We start from the raw sequence: 18,166 nt of genomic DNA, 5'->3' as shown, positions 1-18,166 counted from the left end.
TTGTCTTTGTCTCCCTGTTCGGGTCTCAAGTTCATGTGTCCTGAAGCACATGCTGATCAATCCCCCTCATTTCAGGGGCTGGCTGTTCTTTGAGTTCCCAGAGGCTTTGCAAAGTCTAAGATTCTGCACAGCCCTCTGAGGTTCTGATGTTTGGATGACAGACTGGGCCAAGAGTTTTAAGCAGAAGGTGGCTTCAGGATAGATCTCGGATGCATTAAAACTGGTGGAACCAGTGGTGTTAGCTAGTTGATCTGCTGGATTAACCATAATTGGAAGTTCTTTGCTTTATTGTATTTGAGTGAAAACGGACACCAGCAAGAAACATTTACAAGTGAATTAAAGTGATGAAAATAAAAACTTACATTGTAAGGCACTTTCTTAGTTATGTTCGACTTAGGCAGATAGACTGTAAATATGCTCATAATTAGGTTCTTTTTCTCTTTCAGTTTCTTTCCATTCAGTAAAAACACATATTGCTAAATTCTAAAATCTTTAACTTGTTTTAAATTAATTTAGATTTGTCTGACAAAAGTAAAAAGAAACTAATGAAGAGAAACCAACACAACCTAACACAAGGCATAAAGCAAATGCAACCTGAACCACAACGCCAACGCACTAACGAGGAAAAAAAAGGAACTCTATCTTGACAAGAAAACTTCATCTTCACATCAAAAACTGATATGATAAAAAAAGGATGAAGGGAAAAAAAGCAGAGCTATAATATGTAGTCGTGTACGTCCTGAAATGAACACATTCCCCACAGTAAAGAGACTTCTATCACAATCCTACCAAGTTAAGACAGAGTCCCTGTAATGATGGACACCACAACGTACCAGGCAAAAATCAAACCGCTCATGGACACAAAAGGAGTCCTTTAAAAGTAACCCACAAAATGAGAAAAGTACCTGTATATCACCACTAATATGAGACTATAAGATGCATACAAACACCCACAGATAATAAATCCCCAAGAGTACACTGTGTACTTTAAGATTAGATCTGCTCTCTATTGTTTAAAATATGAGATCTACCACAAATACAAAAAGCTTGATTTCATTTTATTTCTCAAAGATCCATGTAGACATATTAATACTAGATCTATAGAAATATTTGAGTCACCACAAAGAGCCATGAAGAAACATGACATCCTGAGTGAATGGATGAAACGAGGCAAGGTGAGTTTAAATTCAACCACTTGGCAGTTCATATGCCCCTAATGGACTCAAAGGTCTGCTAACAAAATCAAAACAGCAAATTAAAAGGAAACAAAAGGAAAAAAATAACAAAAAAAATCCAAAATGCTTTGACCTTCTTGTACATTCGTTTACTGTAGGTGTAAACTTCTTTTACACCATCTAAACCAGTTCTTCAAATGACCACTGATGGTGGTCATTTGAAGAACTGGTCGTGAGCATGGTCAACCACATACAGCTGGTAGGTTCATCTGACTGGCCACGCTCACAACAAAACGCCTATATTGACAATCATACAATGTGAAAAACATTCAAAGGAAGTCCGAGGGCCAAACATACAATGGCAATGTCAGGATTTTATTCTATCTGGTTTATTGAATGCACATTTCTCAGCAGGAAGTTGACAAAAGACAAACCTGCTGGGTTCAGAACTACGCTCTGTGCCACTGTCTTGAAGGCAAACTGGTCTAATCCTAGGGTGATAGGGACACCAGGATATTTGGCTGATCTTCATTTCTCTGTTCATTTGCTGTTCAGAAACATCAATTTCTTGCAGGAAAAAGGGTTTTGAGTTTTAATTAAAATTCCCCATCTATACCTGCTCCATATTCTTTTGGACTGTTTTTGTTTAACAGTCCCACAAGTGAAGGAGAAAGATCTCCTCTTTGTCAGCTGAGCAATGGAAGTCAAAGCATGACCCCCAAGGTCAAAAAACAGCAATCTCTAACTATAGTTCCCTGACTAAAGGAAATGCATGTAGATGTCTAAAATGGATAAAGCATGAGATTACTACACAGTAAAATCCACAAAGATTTCATTCATTTTACTTGTTAACAATCTACAATCAATGAACAAACACACAGAAGCTCTGTTGCATCTGGAAACTAGGACACCAGACCCGGGGCCCCTGGCTATACGCATAAACCTCGGGCCCTCTGGCTTTTGTCACTGCAGTGGTGAGACTGCAGAGATATTTTGGTCTTGTGAAGGAGAGGTGTAAAAACTGCTGCATGTAGCCTCTGATTTCCCCCTGCCATGGACGAATGGGGCCTCAAGAGCTCAGAGTATTTACTTTAGGCACCTGCTTAACTGAACGTTCCTTTATCTGATCCTGTGTGCGCCCTGAATGCAAAGTCTTTGATTTATTCGAAGAACACGACATTTCAAACTGAACATGTGCAAACCTACAGCTTCCAGGCCCTTCATTTGGGGATTTAGGTAAACAGAAAAGCTGCTAATTGTTATTACAAGGTTCTTCTTTTCAGATAAATTGTTTTTTTAAATTATCGTTTCAATGTATTTCCCTTCAGATTAGGTTTGTGACTTTGTTGGCAAAGTGACCAAAGTGAATTAAATGAAATTTTTGAAAGTTCCCTTCAATTTTTTTCCAATAAGCCCTCTCCAGAGCATAGAAACATGTGTTTTTGCATCACAAAATATCCCTGATAACATTAAAACAATGAATTATCCTGCAGTCTCTTTTTAATAATGTGCAACAACAAAGATGCCCTGAATCATTCCAGCAGGAAGCTCAGACAGTAGGAAAGGTGTGTGCCTCCACAGGTCTGCATACAGAGGTTTCCTCATTCATGTCAGGCACATGTGAAAGTTCATTTTCACACCAAGCCCTCAGTGAAGAGGAAATAACTGTGAAAACATTCTTTATGCCAACACAGAGGAGCTGGGAAGCTCCCCAGTTCACCGAGTTCTAACAGAGCGAGAACCGTCTGGAGTTTATGTTCATCTTGGTCAGGCCCAGATGCTTCAGGGGGGTGGACAGAGCAAAGGCGGCCTTCATTGGAATGTCACAGAGCAGGTCTGACTCTTCCCCGCACTCCTCCAGTTCGTAGGAAGCGTCGTCGAGCATCTCCTTGTGACGGTGGCAGACCTGCTCCACCTTCAGCCGGTGGATCTCACTCCGCAGACGGATGAGCTGACGGGCCAGACGGTTGTCCTGGACCTGCATCTCCCTCTGGGGTGGGAGCAGAGAGAGGAGGGAGGAGACAGTGGGTGATGAGAATGTGAACTTCAGTGAGATAACACGGCATGTTTTGCTTTTGTGTGGTTTTATCTTCTAATCAAAGGGGGGTTCATGTCTGGCATTATAAAATATGAGCAGGGAAGGGGTAAAAGACTATGCATGTTGTTCTGAGCTCTCTGTTTGGACTTTGATGACATAATCCAATATTAAAACTCACCAGCTCTTTCCTCAGAAAATCCAAAGCATCATCAATGGTATCAAAGCCACAGATGTTGCGCACCGTCAGCTCGGAGTCCTCGTTCCTCAGAACTGCAGGCATGGCCACGGCTTGTCCTTCGGGGTCTGGACTGTCTCCTGCGCTCCTCTCCTTCCACGGGCGCCCCAGCACCCTCTCCTGCCACTCCAGATACGATGGCCTGCGCGTCTCCAACTTCAGCTTCTCCGTTAGAGCCTTCACGCTGTCCAGACCCTCCGCCTCTCCATCTGAGGATTCCTCTCCAAACTCTTTGAAATCCATCCGTGTGACTGGTCGCGAAAACCTTTCAAGGGAAACTTGTTGCGTCGGCGCTCCTTGGAACTGTAGCCCGGCGCAGAGCGCAACAGGTCCGGAGATCTTTTATAGGAACGGGAACAGTGACCGCCCATCCCGCACAGAACGGGAGGGGTGAATAATTTATTAGCTGTTTTAGATGTTTGGTCTCCTTAGTGGACCCCCCCCCCCCCCCCCCCCCCCCCGGCAGACCTTCTGTGCACCACAGAGGGGCACCGTGAGACCCTAACACTTCATGGAACCTGGTTATAAATACAGACAATTGTTGGGGTTAAAAATGAGGTGGTACTGATTAAGGTCAGGGCCAGAGCCCGACCCTGACCTTATTATTACAAGGTAATAATAAACCAGTATTGTACAATAATGGGTATAGAGAACCCCCCCCCCCCATTTTTTTTTAAAACAGACCGTTTTATTTCAAGTTTGTAGAATGCAGAAAATGTTGAATTTTTCCTTGTAGTTAGAGCGACTTTTTGTAAAAAGTCATGGGGGGGGGGCTAGAATATAAGGTTAGAGTCAGAATCAAACACAGAATCTGAAGAAAACAACGTTTTGAGTTTAAAAATGAAGGTGAATTTAAAAAGATAACAGTTAAAAATTCATACTTAGCGAGTAGGAAATTTAAACCTTCAAAAATAAATGAATAAATAAATAAAAGTTTTGAGGAATGCAAATGTTAATGTTAGTATATAAGGAAAGAGTAGAATTGTAACAATCAGGTTAACTTTTTAAGGTGAAGTCAGAATTTTACAAATCAAGTCAGAATTTTGATTAATCGGAATTCCATCCATCCATCCATTATAATATTGTTATTATTAACTGGCTATATCCCTTTTGGGGTCACAGGGTTGTCCGGCGCCTGTCTTTGCTACTGTTGGGCAAAAGCGGGTAACCCCTGGAGAGGTCGCCAGTCTGTTGCAGGGCACACAATCACTCCCTAGGAACAATAGAGTAACCAATTAACTTATCAAGCATGTTTTTGGATTGTGGAAGGAAGCCAGAGTGTAAATCTGAAACCCAACATAAGAATTCATAATCATAGCTAAATAAGAAAAGTTAGATTAAAGTCAGAATTATAAAATTAAAGCAAAATTCTGGGGGGAAAGTTAAATTTCAATAGTTTTCCCCCCTGAAATTTATACCGTTATTTTTTTTCTTGTTGCAATAATCCAAAACTTCTTTATCTTTACTATCATTGCTTTGTTAACGAACTTTTCTTTTTACATTAAATGCGTTAATCCAAATGCTTGTCCAATGTCCAACACAGCCTTATCCATCCTTCAAATTTTTGTAAACATTTTACGCCTACAATTTCTGTTTGTGCACAGCTCCATCTGGTGGTCAGTTTATAAATTGCAACTATATCGATGTTAAAGTCAAAGTCCCCTACAAGGAAAATAACTGTCAAACGTGACTGCTACTTTCTAAAAAAAACAAAAAAAAAAACAATTTCTGGGGAAATGTTCCCCTCGCTAAAGTCGCTTTGAATGTCTCCATCAGTGTAATCCTTGCGTTTTTGGTAAAGGTTGATCAGTCGTCTATATAGGCTCCTTATCGTCAAAACATCGTAGAGTGCAGCGCTGCTCAACCAGCCCCGCGTGCGGCTCAAGAGGAAGCTCGCTTTCGTTTTCTCAAAACGCGAGGAAGTGATTTCGACGTGGGGGACAACTCTGTCGAGGAGGCCAGAGCAGTTCCATGGAGTTTTCGGAGCACATTAAGACGGCCAACGTGGAGGACGTGGTGCTGCGAGAGCGCCAGCGGCCGCCGAGCAGAGGGACGCTGTGCGTCACGGGCCACCACCTGCTGTTCTCGGACAGGGAGGAGGACAGCTCCAGGCAGCTCCTGCTGCTCCTCAGAAACATTGATGCCATTGAGAAAAGGTGTGATGACCTCAAAGCTGATGATTTCATTCAATTCAGACATGAATTCTGCCTGATTGTTGAATTTCTGTAAACTTTCTGTAAACCTATAATAATGGTTACTGTTCCTGACTTTTGCATGATCACTTTATTTAATCTCTCTAACCAGTGTGGAAAACCTTTCGGGCTATTCCGGCTTCTTCTCTAAAGCAGGCCACGGTGAAAGGTTGGACATTGTTGCCCATTGTCTGCTGTTTGTTGCCAAAGAAGGAAATTTGCTCAAGATTGCAGCAACCCCCTTTTGTCTCAGTCCTTTCCACATGAGCTCACTTTCTGTGGCTTTGCTACTAACAGCTTCTCAAACCTTGCACATGTGAGCCATTGCGGTCAGGAGAAGAAATCCTCCTCCATGGGACAAGCGGGTTTGTTTCAGCTTCATGTCACGCCTATCTGCTTCACAACAGTCCCCAAACCTGCATTGCTCCAAGTCATATTCATGTGCGTGTCTCTGTAGGATGTCCGGATCTTCTGGGACAATAACCATCAAGTGCAAAGATATGCGTGTGATTCAGTTTGACATCCCAGGCATGGAGCAGTGTCTCAACATTGCACACTCGATTGAGGTATAATAAGCCATATAAGGGTGTAACAATTAATCTACTGATGTATCGATTTATATTCCTACTATTCAACCAGATCAATATATCTGAGGCAAGTTGTTCATCGAATCCACCTATACTATTAAAAATGAAATCAATCGATTCTATCAATATTGGAAAATACCATTTGGATTGAGGAACAGTAGGTTTATTTTACTATAACATTAAAACGACTGAGTGACATCACAGCGGACAACACACTTGCGATGTCAGCAAAAAACGATCGAGCCATCATTCCTGTCCAATGTGTGGAAACCGATTCTGAGACCCGGGATTATGCTAACGAATCTCATGACCTTTCTGCAGATCCTGTCATGTCTGGATAACGTGTGCAAGATGTATCCTTTCTTTTACAAACCCACCGACTCCAACCTGCCGAAGCAGTGGGGCCTCTCGACCCCTGAAACGCACTACAGTAAAATGAAGGACCTTGTAAGCCGCAAATAAAACTCTATTTGTCTCTGCAGTTCAAGGAGGAAAATCTTTCATGGCAACCTTTTTTTTTTTTCGGACAATGATTCAGCTGCCATATGACAGGAAAAAGGAGGCAGAAATGCAGGGGTCACCATTCAGGATTTCCCTGTTGCTTAGCTTTCATTTGTTTTCCCTTAACGTCAGAATGTGCAGCTTGAAATCAGGCTTCAAATGTGAATGCCTTCCTGTGGGAATACAGGTTGCTATGGCGATAGGCCACACTTTAGAGACGGCATTGTTGAATTTGTTTTACGAGTACAATATTCTTAAAATAAGTGCCATGTCTATGCATGCTTTAAAGGGGGACCTGGTTACGGTGCTCCGCCCAAATAGTCTGGAGTTTGAATTATATTAAAAGCTTTATTTCACGCTGAAACATACTTTTTTTGGCATTGTGGACAGAGTCCACAGAAGTGATTTAGATGACGTTTTTCCATGTTTGTATCTTAAACCATCTGTGCAAATCCCAAGAGAACAACAAGAGATGATTTAGTTGACTTCTGGCACCAATTTATTCAGTTCTTTTCAAGAAAAATAAATTATATGTTTTTTAGGGTGTAAGTCAGTTAGATACTAATTTAAATGCTAAATTTAACCTCAAGTTTAACTTTAACCTAAGACCAAACTTTACCCATTTTCGTGGCTTTTACCGCACTTTGATCATTCTGTCTGTGTGTTTGCAGCACAAGAAGTGGAGACTAAGCAGCGTGAACAGAGACTACTCAGTGTGCCCCTCCTATCCTCCAGCTGTTATTGTTCCAAGCAGCATTGGCGATGACGTGTTGATAAAGGCGGCTAAATTTAGGCAAGGTGGTCGTTTCCCCGTCCTGTGCTACTACCACAGGAAGAACGGCATGGTGAGATTTTGTGTCAGTGCCAATGGCTCACCTACAACCCGTCCTTACCAATTGAACCCCAACCGCTCAGGTGATCGTGCGCAGCAGTCAGCCGCTCACAGGAGCCAACAGGAAGCGCTGCAGTGAAGATGAACTCCTCCTCCAGGCTGTGATCGAGGGTTCTGACAAAGGCTACATCATCGACATGCGTTCTAGTCAGCAGGCCCAACAGGCCTGGATGACAGGTGGAGGGTTCGAGTCCAAGTCATGTTATGAGCGCTGGAAGAGGCTGCATCGACACATGGAAAGGTAGGTGCTGACATACTTGAGTAATTGTAAAAAAATGCCCCTTGTGTGAGTTTTGTTTTTCTTGGTGGTGCACAGGGGTAAGGTTCTTCAGGAAAGTCTGATCAAACTAGTGGAGGCCTGCTCTGATGAATCCCACAACATGGACCGCTGGCTCAGCAAGCTGGAGAACTCAAAATGGCTGTCCCACGTTCAGACTGCTCTGTCAACTGCAGGCCTGCTGGCAGAGTGTGTAGAGAGGTATGGACACAGTGAGTGCAGGTGTTTGCATAACGCAATGGATAAAATGTAACATACAAGTTACAGTCAGATGCTGTTCATCATGGGCTCCTAAAATTCTAATGACCGGAAGGCGTGTGGAGCTTCACAATAGCAGAAGTTTGTGCTCTGGTGTTTTGTGTTGAAATAAATACTGGAGATGGAGGACAGGTGAGGTCACATGACCTACAGGTTTGTTTGATTTGAAGCCAGTTTCTCAGCTCCACTGCTCTAATGAGTGCCATGAATGCATAAACAAGCAGAGCTGAGTATCACTTAGAAAATATGACATTTTATATTTTGATTCAATAAAATTCTTCACATAACTGGTGGTTCAAACTATTTAACAGTGGACATTTTATTAATTAAATTTGAAATTTTACAAAAAAATAGATAAATAAAAAGAAAAAGTTTTTTTCCCCCATCATTCTTATGAATCAGTCTATACAATTTTAAAGTCAACTGTTTTTTCAATTAATCTATTTTCCTAATGGCTACCTGGTGTGCTGACCTAACTCCTTTTGTTTCAGATTAAGCTTCAATCAGGAAGTTACCTTGGTGTTTTGCCTTGGTGTGTAAGGCTCTGAAAAAACAAATAAAACTAACTTTAGTTTCAAGGAAGTACAGGTTGTTTTTTTGTCTCACTTCAGACTAAAATAGTTAGCAAAACAGATTATGTGCAAGAACCTGTCTTTAGATTGGTGGAGGCCCCAGTAAACACCAGCATCCGATTCTCAAAAAAAGTACCAAAGTACCAAAACAGAGGTGTGTTCTCTTACTTTTGAGCATGCATAAGGTAATTCACAACAGTTCCCATTTAGTTCTTAAGCTTGGAAGTGCATATCACTGAATGTATATGAGAACTGGACTAAACACAAGGAGGTACCCTCTGGTTCCAAGAAGCCAGAATCCCATAGACAGACAAACTTCAGAAATAAGCAGCTGTTACTCAATCACTGAATTTGTCAGAATACCCATTCTTGACGTTTTAAACATGTTCTCCTTAATCCTTAATTTTTACATCTTTTTTTTGGAGTGCAAGTTATTCAAGTTATATACTGACCAATCAGAAACCTCAATATAAGTATGTAGTGCCCGCTGGCCCCCCCACGACATACAGTTGAAATGCTTGATTGACAGAGTTTGCTTTCAAGTGGTAGGGGTGTGGTGTTGCAACAAGCTCCCTCCTGATTAACAAGAGTGGTTGCCATAGAAACGTTGACTCAGACCGATTCGGACCAATTGGTGCTCGCTGACATCATCTGGCTCCAACACGGCAGCGTTTGTATCATGAAAAATGACGACTGAATTGACTTCATGTCGCTGGAGCCTGAAGAAAGCCATTTTCTATGGATGATGTCGCACTCACTCGGTCCAACTCGCTTTTGGTCTAAATCCAGGGTGCAAATTTAGAGTAAAAAAATAAAAAAAGGCACTGCAGTGACTTCATTTTGTCTAACTTCCCAGATCCTAAAGGCTTCTCAGTAAATGGGCTGATGAGGAAATCCTCTTCAAACCAAAGTCTGGGATTCAAACATGTGGGAATCAGTCTGAAAGACAAACAGATTAAATCAACTTTTTATGTGGCTGAAAATAAGAGAATTAGCCTTATGTTGGTCCATGAGTGAGCTAACCATAAAAAAGCCCAAAAACCTGATAAGGTTAAACAAAGTTGTTGAAATATTGACTCTAAATGTGTTCACAATGATGTGAAATGGATGAAGATCATACATTAAATTGCTTCTTGAAGCTTTTTGCTGGTAGAACTGGATCTTCATGCTAAATAAAACAGTCACTACATTTTCGTGAATATTCTTTGGAGGAGTTGGCTCTGCATATGTAGGATGTATTTACAGTCTAAATCAGGGTTCACCAACCTTTTTGAGACCGAGGGCTATTTCATGGGCACCAAGTGGTATGAAGGGCGCCACTAAAAACCTCCTACCCCCCCCCCCCCCCAAAAAAAAAACCAAGACAATTTGAGGACTTCCTTTTGTGTGCCCTATTTTTATTTGCTCATTTTACACACAAAAACATGCATGAATTTTCTAGACTCGTATTACGGGGGGGGGGGGGGGGGGGGGGGGGGGGGGGTCAAACTCAGTTGCAGAGGGAGCCTAATTTCAAAACAGACTTTAGGTTGCAGCCGAACAAGATAAATATTTATTGAACACACTAAAGCTAAACTTTTAAACCTTTAAACCTTTAACTTAATTTTAACTTTTTAAACATAAATGTAAATAAAAACAGACAGGAATATTAATCCTCACATTAATGGATTACTCAACCACCTCAACCTATTCTCAAAATCTTTACATTACATGAATCATAAGAATGTCCAGAAATTGTGTAATTTATTTGATCTATTTAAACTTTTGTAATAGACCCTTACTTTTAGTGATTATTTTTTAAGTTATATTTGTTTACATATTTGGGTTTTCTTTGTCTACCTTTATCTCAGAATTGATATTGTTGTCATTGACAGACATGCCGTGGTTGTTTGTTGAATATTTGCTTCAATAAAAAAAAAAAAAAGATTTTTTTTGGGTGCATTCCCTGCGGGCGCCACAATGGGTGCTCGCGGGCGCACTGGCGCAGAGAGAAGTGAGAGCAGATACCCACAGATACCCACAGATACCTCAAACCTCGGCTGCATTCATGGTTTTTCCCTCTACCTCTGTGGACTAGGGACGGTCATTCAGCTCTAGTTCATGGTTATGAGGGGACAGACTGCTCTTTGCTCATCAGCACTCTGGCTCAACTCATCGTGGACCCAAGCTGCCGCTCTCTGGAAGGCTTTCTGGCTCTGCTGGAGAGAGAATGGCTTCAGGTGAGGGTCACAGAACGTGAGCGAGTGGAGGCTTCAGTGTTTTATTGTTATTTGGAGTCAACAAATGAAGAATTTGTACTCCACAACGGACTGAGGAGCCCTCCACAGTGTAACCCACCTTATACCAACAGATGCAGGGATAGGCTCCAGCAACCCCTTAACCCCTAAAAGGGTTTCAGCGGGATTGAAATGTTTGAAATAAATTTTTTTTAATTGGCAAAAAATGTTACTGTTCTACTTTGTCATAGACACATTCAATATGAAGAGCACATTTACTCATTGATATTTACAATTAAAAAATAAAATAAAAGAAGATACAGCTCATTCAGGTTTGCAAAAAAATGTAGAAAGTCCTGCTGCATTTTGACAGATACACAAAGTTATTAAATCTTGCAAATATGAATTCCAAATTTTATAGACTAGATCAGAATTTAAATTTAATGTGCCTTGATATTCTCGTGGAAACAAGGAAAGCAAAACCTTAACCTATCTTTAATTAGTAATATATCTAAATCATAAAGTTATAACTTATGCTGATATTTACCACAGTCAATCTGTGTTTTTTGAGGCTTAAAATGCAGATCTTTCCATTTAATTAAAAATGTTTAAAGGAAGAGCCTGATGCATGCACAAACTTGCACTGTTTTTTTTAAAAACACTTTCAACATTAAATTAAATATGAAATTACACACCTATTGGTAAATTTATTTATTTATGCTGAACTTTATTGTACAGAACTCCATTTTTTTCTATTTTAAACTTGTATTTTTATTGGTTACTTGTACATATTTTGGATTTAAATTTATACACCACTCCTAGGCTGCTACAATATCATTATTTAATGAACAATGACAATAAATGCTTCTGATTCTGATTCTATTGGTATGCTTGGATACAAAATAAAACTCAGAAAAAAATCCTAATAAGAAATCAAAAGAAATAAATGATGGATGACCAAAGTGTGTCCAAAATGAGCATTTTCCCTTTTTCTTTTTTGCAGGGAGGACATCCGTTTCAGCAGCGATGTGCACACTCAGCCTTTTCCCACGCACGCCTCCAGCAGGAGTCTCCAGTCTTCCTGCTGCTGCTGGACTCTGTATGGCAGCTGTGGCGTCAGTTCCCTCTGGCACTGGGTTTCTCTGAGGTCCTGCTGCTGCGATTGGCCACTGAAGCCTACGCCTCGGATTACGGCACTTTTCTGTGCAACAACGATCAGGAGAGGTCAGATTTGCTGTAACGCCCTTCTTTTTTTTTAGATTTTATTGAGAATTCAATGCTAAAATGAATCTCTGTTGTTCAGGTGTGCTGCAGGAGTGAAGGACAGGACTCATTGTTTGTTCCAAAGCCTGCTGAAACCCACGGAGAGAGATTATTACTCAAACCCTCTATATGAGCCCACTGAGCTGGCAATTTGGCCCTCGGTTCATCCTCAGTCCCTGCAACTCTGGAAAGGTGAGTTTCAATTCCAACACTCTGCCAACCGGTGGCCGTTAAACTCAGACAGTGTAACTTCAGCTTTGCTGTTTTTATTGAACCCCCCCAGGCTTTTTTCTGAGGTGGACCGAGCAGGCTCGACTCCTTGAGGAAGTTCAGGAGGAGATAAGGAACATGGTCATAAAGTGGGGGAAGTTAGCTCTCAGCTGATACCCTCAAGTTTGTTCATTTAGAAAAATAAAATAACAGTTTAACATTTAAAATAAATGTTAAAAAAAATGTTGTATGTTGATAAATATCATTATGTGCTCACTATTTTGTATTGTACGGTATTTCTTACTCTTTTATATGAAGAAAAAGTTTGTATTAGATCATTTTGAAAAACATTCAGGACAGAAAATATAATCTTGAAATGTACCAGATAGAAGAAATCAGTTATTAAAGCTACTATTTTAGTGTTTATTCACTTTATGAAAAATCCTCTTTTCCTGAATTTGAGCCACATAAATAAACATGATTGAAACTAAGCATTTTGATCTCTGAATATTTGGTTACTTTACATAGGTGCTTATTATAATTAATGTGGAGTACTTACTATCCAAGTGGAGTGTAAATGTAATCAATAGACAAAGGCTATATAAGTGACCCACCTCCCCGACCTGTTAAGCTCAGCTAAACACTCTTCACAATACAAATCCCTGTGCACAGCAAGTCAGCATGTTTGCACACGTGAGCCTTTGCAAGCTGGAGGATGTAGTCCTGCTCAGGCGAGAGCTCTGGACCACTGTGATCCCACAAAGAACCACAGAGCCCATCATGACTCTTCTCACATGTATGTTTATCCGGTGGCTACTGAGTGAACCCAGACGGTGACCAATCAGATGATCAACTTTCCAGTTTTGAGAAGCAGCGGCATCTATTGGCTTTGAATAAAAAATCCTCTGTACAGGATTACTCCTCACTCAGGTAAATAACTTTTATGTTCTGGTTCCTTTATGACCCATTATGAAAAAGGATGTTTGTCTCATGTTTCACAATGTGTGATAACTTTTGCCGCTGTCCTTCAGGACATGCAGCCAGGCGTTCGAGTGTGTGTTTCCAACAGGATGCTGCTGAGCCTGTTCTGCCACGGTCGCCTCGGCAGGACGCTCAAACGGCCCGGTTGCAGCTTTGGGTCTTCAGCCTGGCAGATGAGCAGGTGGAACAACCAGGACATCCAGAACCCCGCTCCTCCTCAGGAGAACCCGCGTGTCCTCATCACAGGTGACATCAATATCCAGTCCGGTGTGGGTTTTCTCACTATATAAGATTCACCCTGACGGTTTTCATCAATCGCTGGTAAGAACAGAATACTAGGGACAAGTGCTTCCTCTCTCTTGTTGTTTTTGATGAGCACTTACAGCAGGACCTCACTTTGTGTCATAACAATAGGATGCACACAGACAGTGCTAGCGGCATGAAAGGGAGGAGAATAATGGCCTGGCTTCAGTTTTTGTTCTGGAACAAAGCTTCGCAACAAATAAAGCTTTATTTTCTTAAATATGATGCAACATAACATTGGGTTTTCTTTCTGTTCTTCCCTGAGATAACATTCTCTCTTTTTGCAGGTGGACTCGGGCAGTTAGGTGTGGGACTTGCAGAGATGCTGAGGTGTGATTCACTCAAATCCTACAATTAAAAATTGTATAGAATTTTGCTCAATCAACACAACATTTGTTTCTTTTTAGAAAACAATATGGAACAGAGAATGTAATCCTGTCAGACATCAAGAAGCCACCACCTCATGTTTCTAATAGTGGTATGCAGAACCTTTATGGCCTTTTGTGGCCTTTTATGTTGATTTTATACCCAGAAGTAAAAACATTTTATTCTGTTACTTTAGGCCCATTTGTGTATGCTGACGTATTGGACTACAGACACCTCAGAGAACTGATTGTTAATAACCGTGTCACTTGGCTGGTCCACTATAGCGCTCTGCTCAGCGCTGTGGGTGAGGCTAATGTGGCTTTGGCCCGAAAGATCAACATCACAGGTCTGAATGGACATTCAACGTTTACACAAGCCAATTTTTCAAGGTTTAAAGCCTCCTCCCTGATCTTCTGCTGCCCCTCCAGGCCTGCACAACGTCCTGGACTTGGCTCTGGAGAACTGCCTTCGCCTCTTTGTCCCAAGCACCATTGGGGCATTTGGTCCCTCCTCTCCGCGGGACCCGGCCCCAGACCTCTGCGTGCAACGCCCTCGAACAATTTACGGTGTGTCTAAAGTGCACGGTGAACTTATGGGAGAGGTAAGAATTTTTTAAAAGTTTAAATGCTAACTGAGAAGTTGTATTAATGGAGTAAATGTCCACAAAATGTAAGAATCAGGAGGATTTTCTTTCTTTAGTATCTTCACCATAAATATGGCTTGGATTTCCGTTGCCTTCGTTACCCTGGTGTGATATCAGTCAACACCCCTCCTGGTGGAGGAACAACAGGTATTTCTTCACCTTAACCAACACATACATACATGTGTTTCATTAAAAATAAATATATATAAAAAAGCAGCTGAAGTCACAGAAATTTAAAAGAAAGAATATTAAAAACCAAAAAGTTCAGAATATTTTCCACCACATTCAAAATGGGTTTACTTGTATATGTTGATGAAGATTTTATAACAAGATAATTTGGTGGACATGGTTTGATTGGATGATAAATACATTTATTTAATTAGGTTTGGTTTTACTCTGAAAGGAACAAACAGTCTTGAAACCTCATAGTTACAATAGCGGCTTTGAGGTGGTATTGCTGGAAACTCACTGACATGAAATGAAAACAAAGCCCCAAGCAGAAAAAACTGACTAGTCTGCTAGTTTGAAAACAGACCATTCATCATTGATGATGCACCTTATAATCTAGTGTACCCTATAGTGCAGAAAATACGGTATTTGTGGTGGATCACTTCCTATCATAAGCAAGATTGTCCATTTTTGTTTACCCTGCCACTGAACTGCACCAAAGTTCACTTGCAACCAAACCAATACCCTCATTTTAACCCTTGTGCTATCCTAGGCACTTTAACATTGGGAGTTGGGTCATCTAGACCCACTAGACAGTGGGCTGAACCTTTTTTCTTCAATGATTTGTGATCTTCACCGGTGTCCATGGATTACATGAAATCTTTCCACCTGTATCCACCTTTTTCATGGTAGGAAGAACACGTCAATGCAAGGGTGGGGGTCATCTAAGATAGCACAAGGGTTAAGAGGGCAGGAGTCTGCTAGTTTGGTCTGTAAAAGAACAGTGAAAATCAGACAATCAGAGTAAAGAACCTCTAGTGTGTATCAAACAACCCAGTGTAAAGGCTTTCTAAGATTCTTCTATGCCTTTTTTTCACAGACTATGCAGTTCAGATATTCCACGACGCTCTCAGCACAGGTCACCATGAGTGCTACCTCCGAGCCGACACCCGTCTTCCAATGATGCACATCTCCGACTGCCATCGTGCCACAGTGGAGTTCATGCAGGCTCCCGAGTGCCAGCTTTCACTGCGCACCTACAACATAGCTGCCATGAGCTTCACTCCGGAGGAGGTGGCCCAGGAGATCCGCAAGCATCTACCTCACTTGACGGTTACCTACAACCCAGACTCTGTCCGCCAGACAATAGGTACAACCCAACACCAATGCCACACCCCCACAAAACAAAAACTCAATCACAAAACTTTGTTGTTTTTTTTAAGCATGTTTACTTTGATGAAACTTCAAGTTTTTCAGTTTAAAAAAAATTAAATTAAAGCAACAGAGTTTTATCCCCTTTTTAAAATGTAAATACAAATAAATGATATTTAACTCTTAAAATGCCTAAGAGTTGAAAGTAATCTGGTCATTATCTTTGTCCATTTACAGCAGATAGCTGGCCTGTGAGGTTTGACGACTCCAATGCCAGGAGAGACTGGGGCTGGGCACCAGCCTTTGGGCTTGAAGAGCTGGTTTCAGACATGTTGATCTCCATTCGAGAAAATAAGACCAACGAGGCTTTTCCCAAAAGCTAGCAAAAACCTTTTCCTCCAAAAAGGAGCAGGCTTTTCTCCAGCCTGTATTTAACCACAGCCTCCTTCAACTTCCACATGCTGTCAACATGGACTTTCATGAAACATAAGGACGTACCGTAAAACATCCAATCTTACTCACACCTGACACGTAGTGAGATATCACGCATGCACACAAACTAAAACAGCTGGGTCTTCTTCAGGGAATTATCTACTGTCACCTCTTCTTCATTTGTGTTGTTTTTAATTGTTATGGTTTAAGCACCACTTCACACATGGCAGCTTTGCTTTAAATGGAGCAGAACTATTCCTATTTCTTAAGCTTCTACTATTTCCAAATGTCACAGTTGCATGGATGGGAGCAACAACCTGTTGCAGTGTCTCTGACAGTGTCCAACACACGATGAATTAGTTGAACACATGTACCACTTCATTTCAGGATCCGCTGGACTGACTGGATCTCTCAACTCTGGGCAGGGGCGACACATTTGGTATTCCTGCCATCTTATAAAGCAGATTTTTTGTAATATATCCTATGAAGTGAAAAGTACATATTTTATACATCACTACAACTTTGGTTGTTGTATATGAGAATAACTCTTCATTTAACTTGTATTCCATCCGTGTGACTTTTGATATGAATTATGATAAATATAAATATAACAAATAAAAATAGAAATAAATAAAATAGAGTTTGGAAAATATACAATATAATGTTTAAAATAATGCAGTGGACACTGACAAATAAAAAGGCTATTTATCCAAAAAAAAAGGCTTTTTTTTCTTTAAAAAGGAAAGTTTCTTTTTAATGCTTTTTCTGACCAAAAAAACAAGAAGAAACAGCAGAAAAATAATTTTAAATGCAAGTACCGTTAAAAAGTAGTGCAAAGTAGTACTCAAAATGGTTTGATGTATTTCTGCAAGATGAGTTAATCTGGAAAAACTATGTTTTTTTTTATAAAGGGAATAAAAATGACTGTACGTTGTTTTCAGTTGTGTGTTGTTTTCAGTTATGATAAATGAAATCTATCATGCCATCGGATATGAATTTGGGAAGGCATTATTTGCAGATGACGGAGCCTTGTGGAGGAGGGGACGGAATATTCGTTATGTAAAGAGAAAGGTGCAAGACGCAGTTACGGAGGTGGAAAACTGATCCTATGATTGGGGCTTCAGATTTTCAGTGGCTAAAACAAAATGCATGTTTTTTACTGGAAAACGGCAAACTGTTATAGACTTAAAACTATATGGAAAAGTATTGGAGCAAGTGCACAGCTTTAGATATGGGAGAACCGCCATTGAATCTCAGATCTAAACAACTGCTGGTCACTTACTGGGTGAATATACATTTTACAGTGCAGTAGAAGAACACATAATTAGAAGTGCTCCCTGTTGGGAGAGTTGTAGGGGGAAAACAAAAGTGTTGCTTGGAAATTATCTATATGGAGAGAGTAACAAAGATTTATGATAGGACCCAGTTAAGACGTTTTTGTACCACTCCTTTCTGGGTTTTTCCAACCGTACAAGTTGATTTTTATCTCCATATGAAGATGGATGTTAGCAAAGGGAATTGGGATGAAATCACAGCAGACAGGTTGAATACGGTTCATGCTTCACTCATTCCCAGATGGATCTGAAGATTCAGTAACAAAGAGGACAGTTTTTTCTTTCTGTATCCCAAAATTAGGAAAGTATGTCGGAATTAAGCCATCAAAGGATCTTTGCGTTTTTGCTGTTGAAATGTTGGCAATATCATT

General features: G+C 40.7%; 3 protein-coding genes across 7 annotated transcripts; 2 read left to right on the top strand and 1 right to left on the bottom strand.

Annotated features, from left to right (window-relative positions):
- Positions 1 to 269: 269 nt before the first annotated feature.
- On the bottom strand, positions 270 to 3,788 carry fam167b (family with sequence similarity 167 member B). Its single transcript, XM_004082643.5, has 2 exons — positions 3,392 to 3,788; positions 270 to 3,165 (listed from the first exon to the last, which is right to left on the bottom strand). Exons 1-2 carry the CDS (start codon positions 3,689 to 3,691, stop codon positions 2,902 to 2,904), a joined length of 564 nt encoding a protein of 187 aa, XP_004082691.1. The 5' UTR covers positions 3,692 to 3,788; the 3' UTR covers positions 270 to 2,901.
- Positions 3,789 to 5,071: 1,283 nt separating this feature from the next.
- zgc:154055 (myotubularin-related protein 9) lies at positions 5,072 to 12,907 on the top strand. 4 transcript variants are annotated; one of them, XM_004082644.5, is made up of 11 exons: positions 5,273 to 5,604; positions 5,753 to 5,809; positions 6,098 to 6,206; positions 6,549 to 6,674; positions 7,400 to 7,573; positions 7,644 to 7,861; positions 7,937 to 8,098; positions 10,805 to 10,946; positions 11,947 to 12,167; positions 12,247 to 12,398; positions 12,490 to 12,907. In XM_004082644.5, the coding sequence occupies exons 1-11, from the start codon at positions 5,420 to 5,422 to the stop codon at positions 12,588 to 12,590; spliced, it is 1,647 nt and encodes a 548-aa protein (XP_004082692.1). In that variant the 5' UTR covers positions 5,273 to 5,419; the 3' UTR covers positions 12,591 to 12,907. The 4 variants fall into 4 exon arrangements, with proteins under 4 accessions (XP_011488825.1, XP_004082692.1, XP_020569219.1 ...); XM_078941383.1 differs by having other exon boundaries at positions 5,294 to 5,604; positions 5,753 to 6,005; XM_011490523.4 differs by lacking the exon at positions 5,753 to 5,809 and having other exon boundaries at positions 5,072 to 5,604.
- A 173-nt stretch (positions 12,908 to 13,080) lies between these two features.
- On the top strand, positions 13,081 to 17,395 carry tdh2 (L-threonine dehydrogenase 2). 2 transcript variants are annotated; one of them, XM_078941386.1, is made up of 9 exons: positions 13,081 to 13,346; positions 13,448 to 13,643; positions 13,988 to 14,030; positions 14,108 to 14,178; positions 14,263 to 14,412; positions 14,495 to 14,667; positions 14,766 to 14,856; positions 15,758 to 16,027; positions 16,267 to 17,395. In XM_078941386.1, exons 2-9 carry the CDS (start codon positions 13,451 to 13,453, stop codon positions 16,410 to 16,412), a joined length of 1,137 nt encoding a protein of 378 aa, XP_078797512.1. In that variant the 5' UTR covers positions 13,081 to 13,346; positions 13,448 to 13,450; the 3' UTR covers positions 16,413 to 17,395. The 2 variants fall into 2 exon arrangements, with proteins under 2 accessions (XP_078797512.1, XP_078797511.1); XM_078941385.1 differs by having other exon boundaries at positions 13,275 to 13,643.
- Positions 17,396 to 18,166: the final 771 nt, after the last annotated feature.

The sequence above is a fragment of the Oryzias latipes genome, chromosome 22 (assembly GCF_053564925.1).
Source record: "Oryzias latipes strain Hd-rR chromosome 22, Olatipes_Hd-rR_3.1".
Taxonomy (NCBI): domain Eukaryota; kingdom Metazoa; phylum Chordata; class Actinopteri; order Beloniformes; family Adrianichthyidae; genus Oryzias; species Oryzias latipes.
Note: the sequence above shows the minus strand (reverse complement) of the source record. Positions and strands in the feature narration are given on the sequence as shown.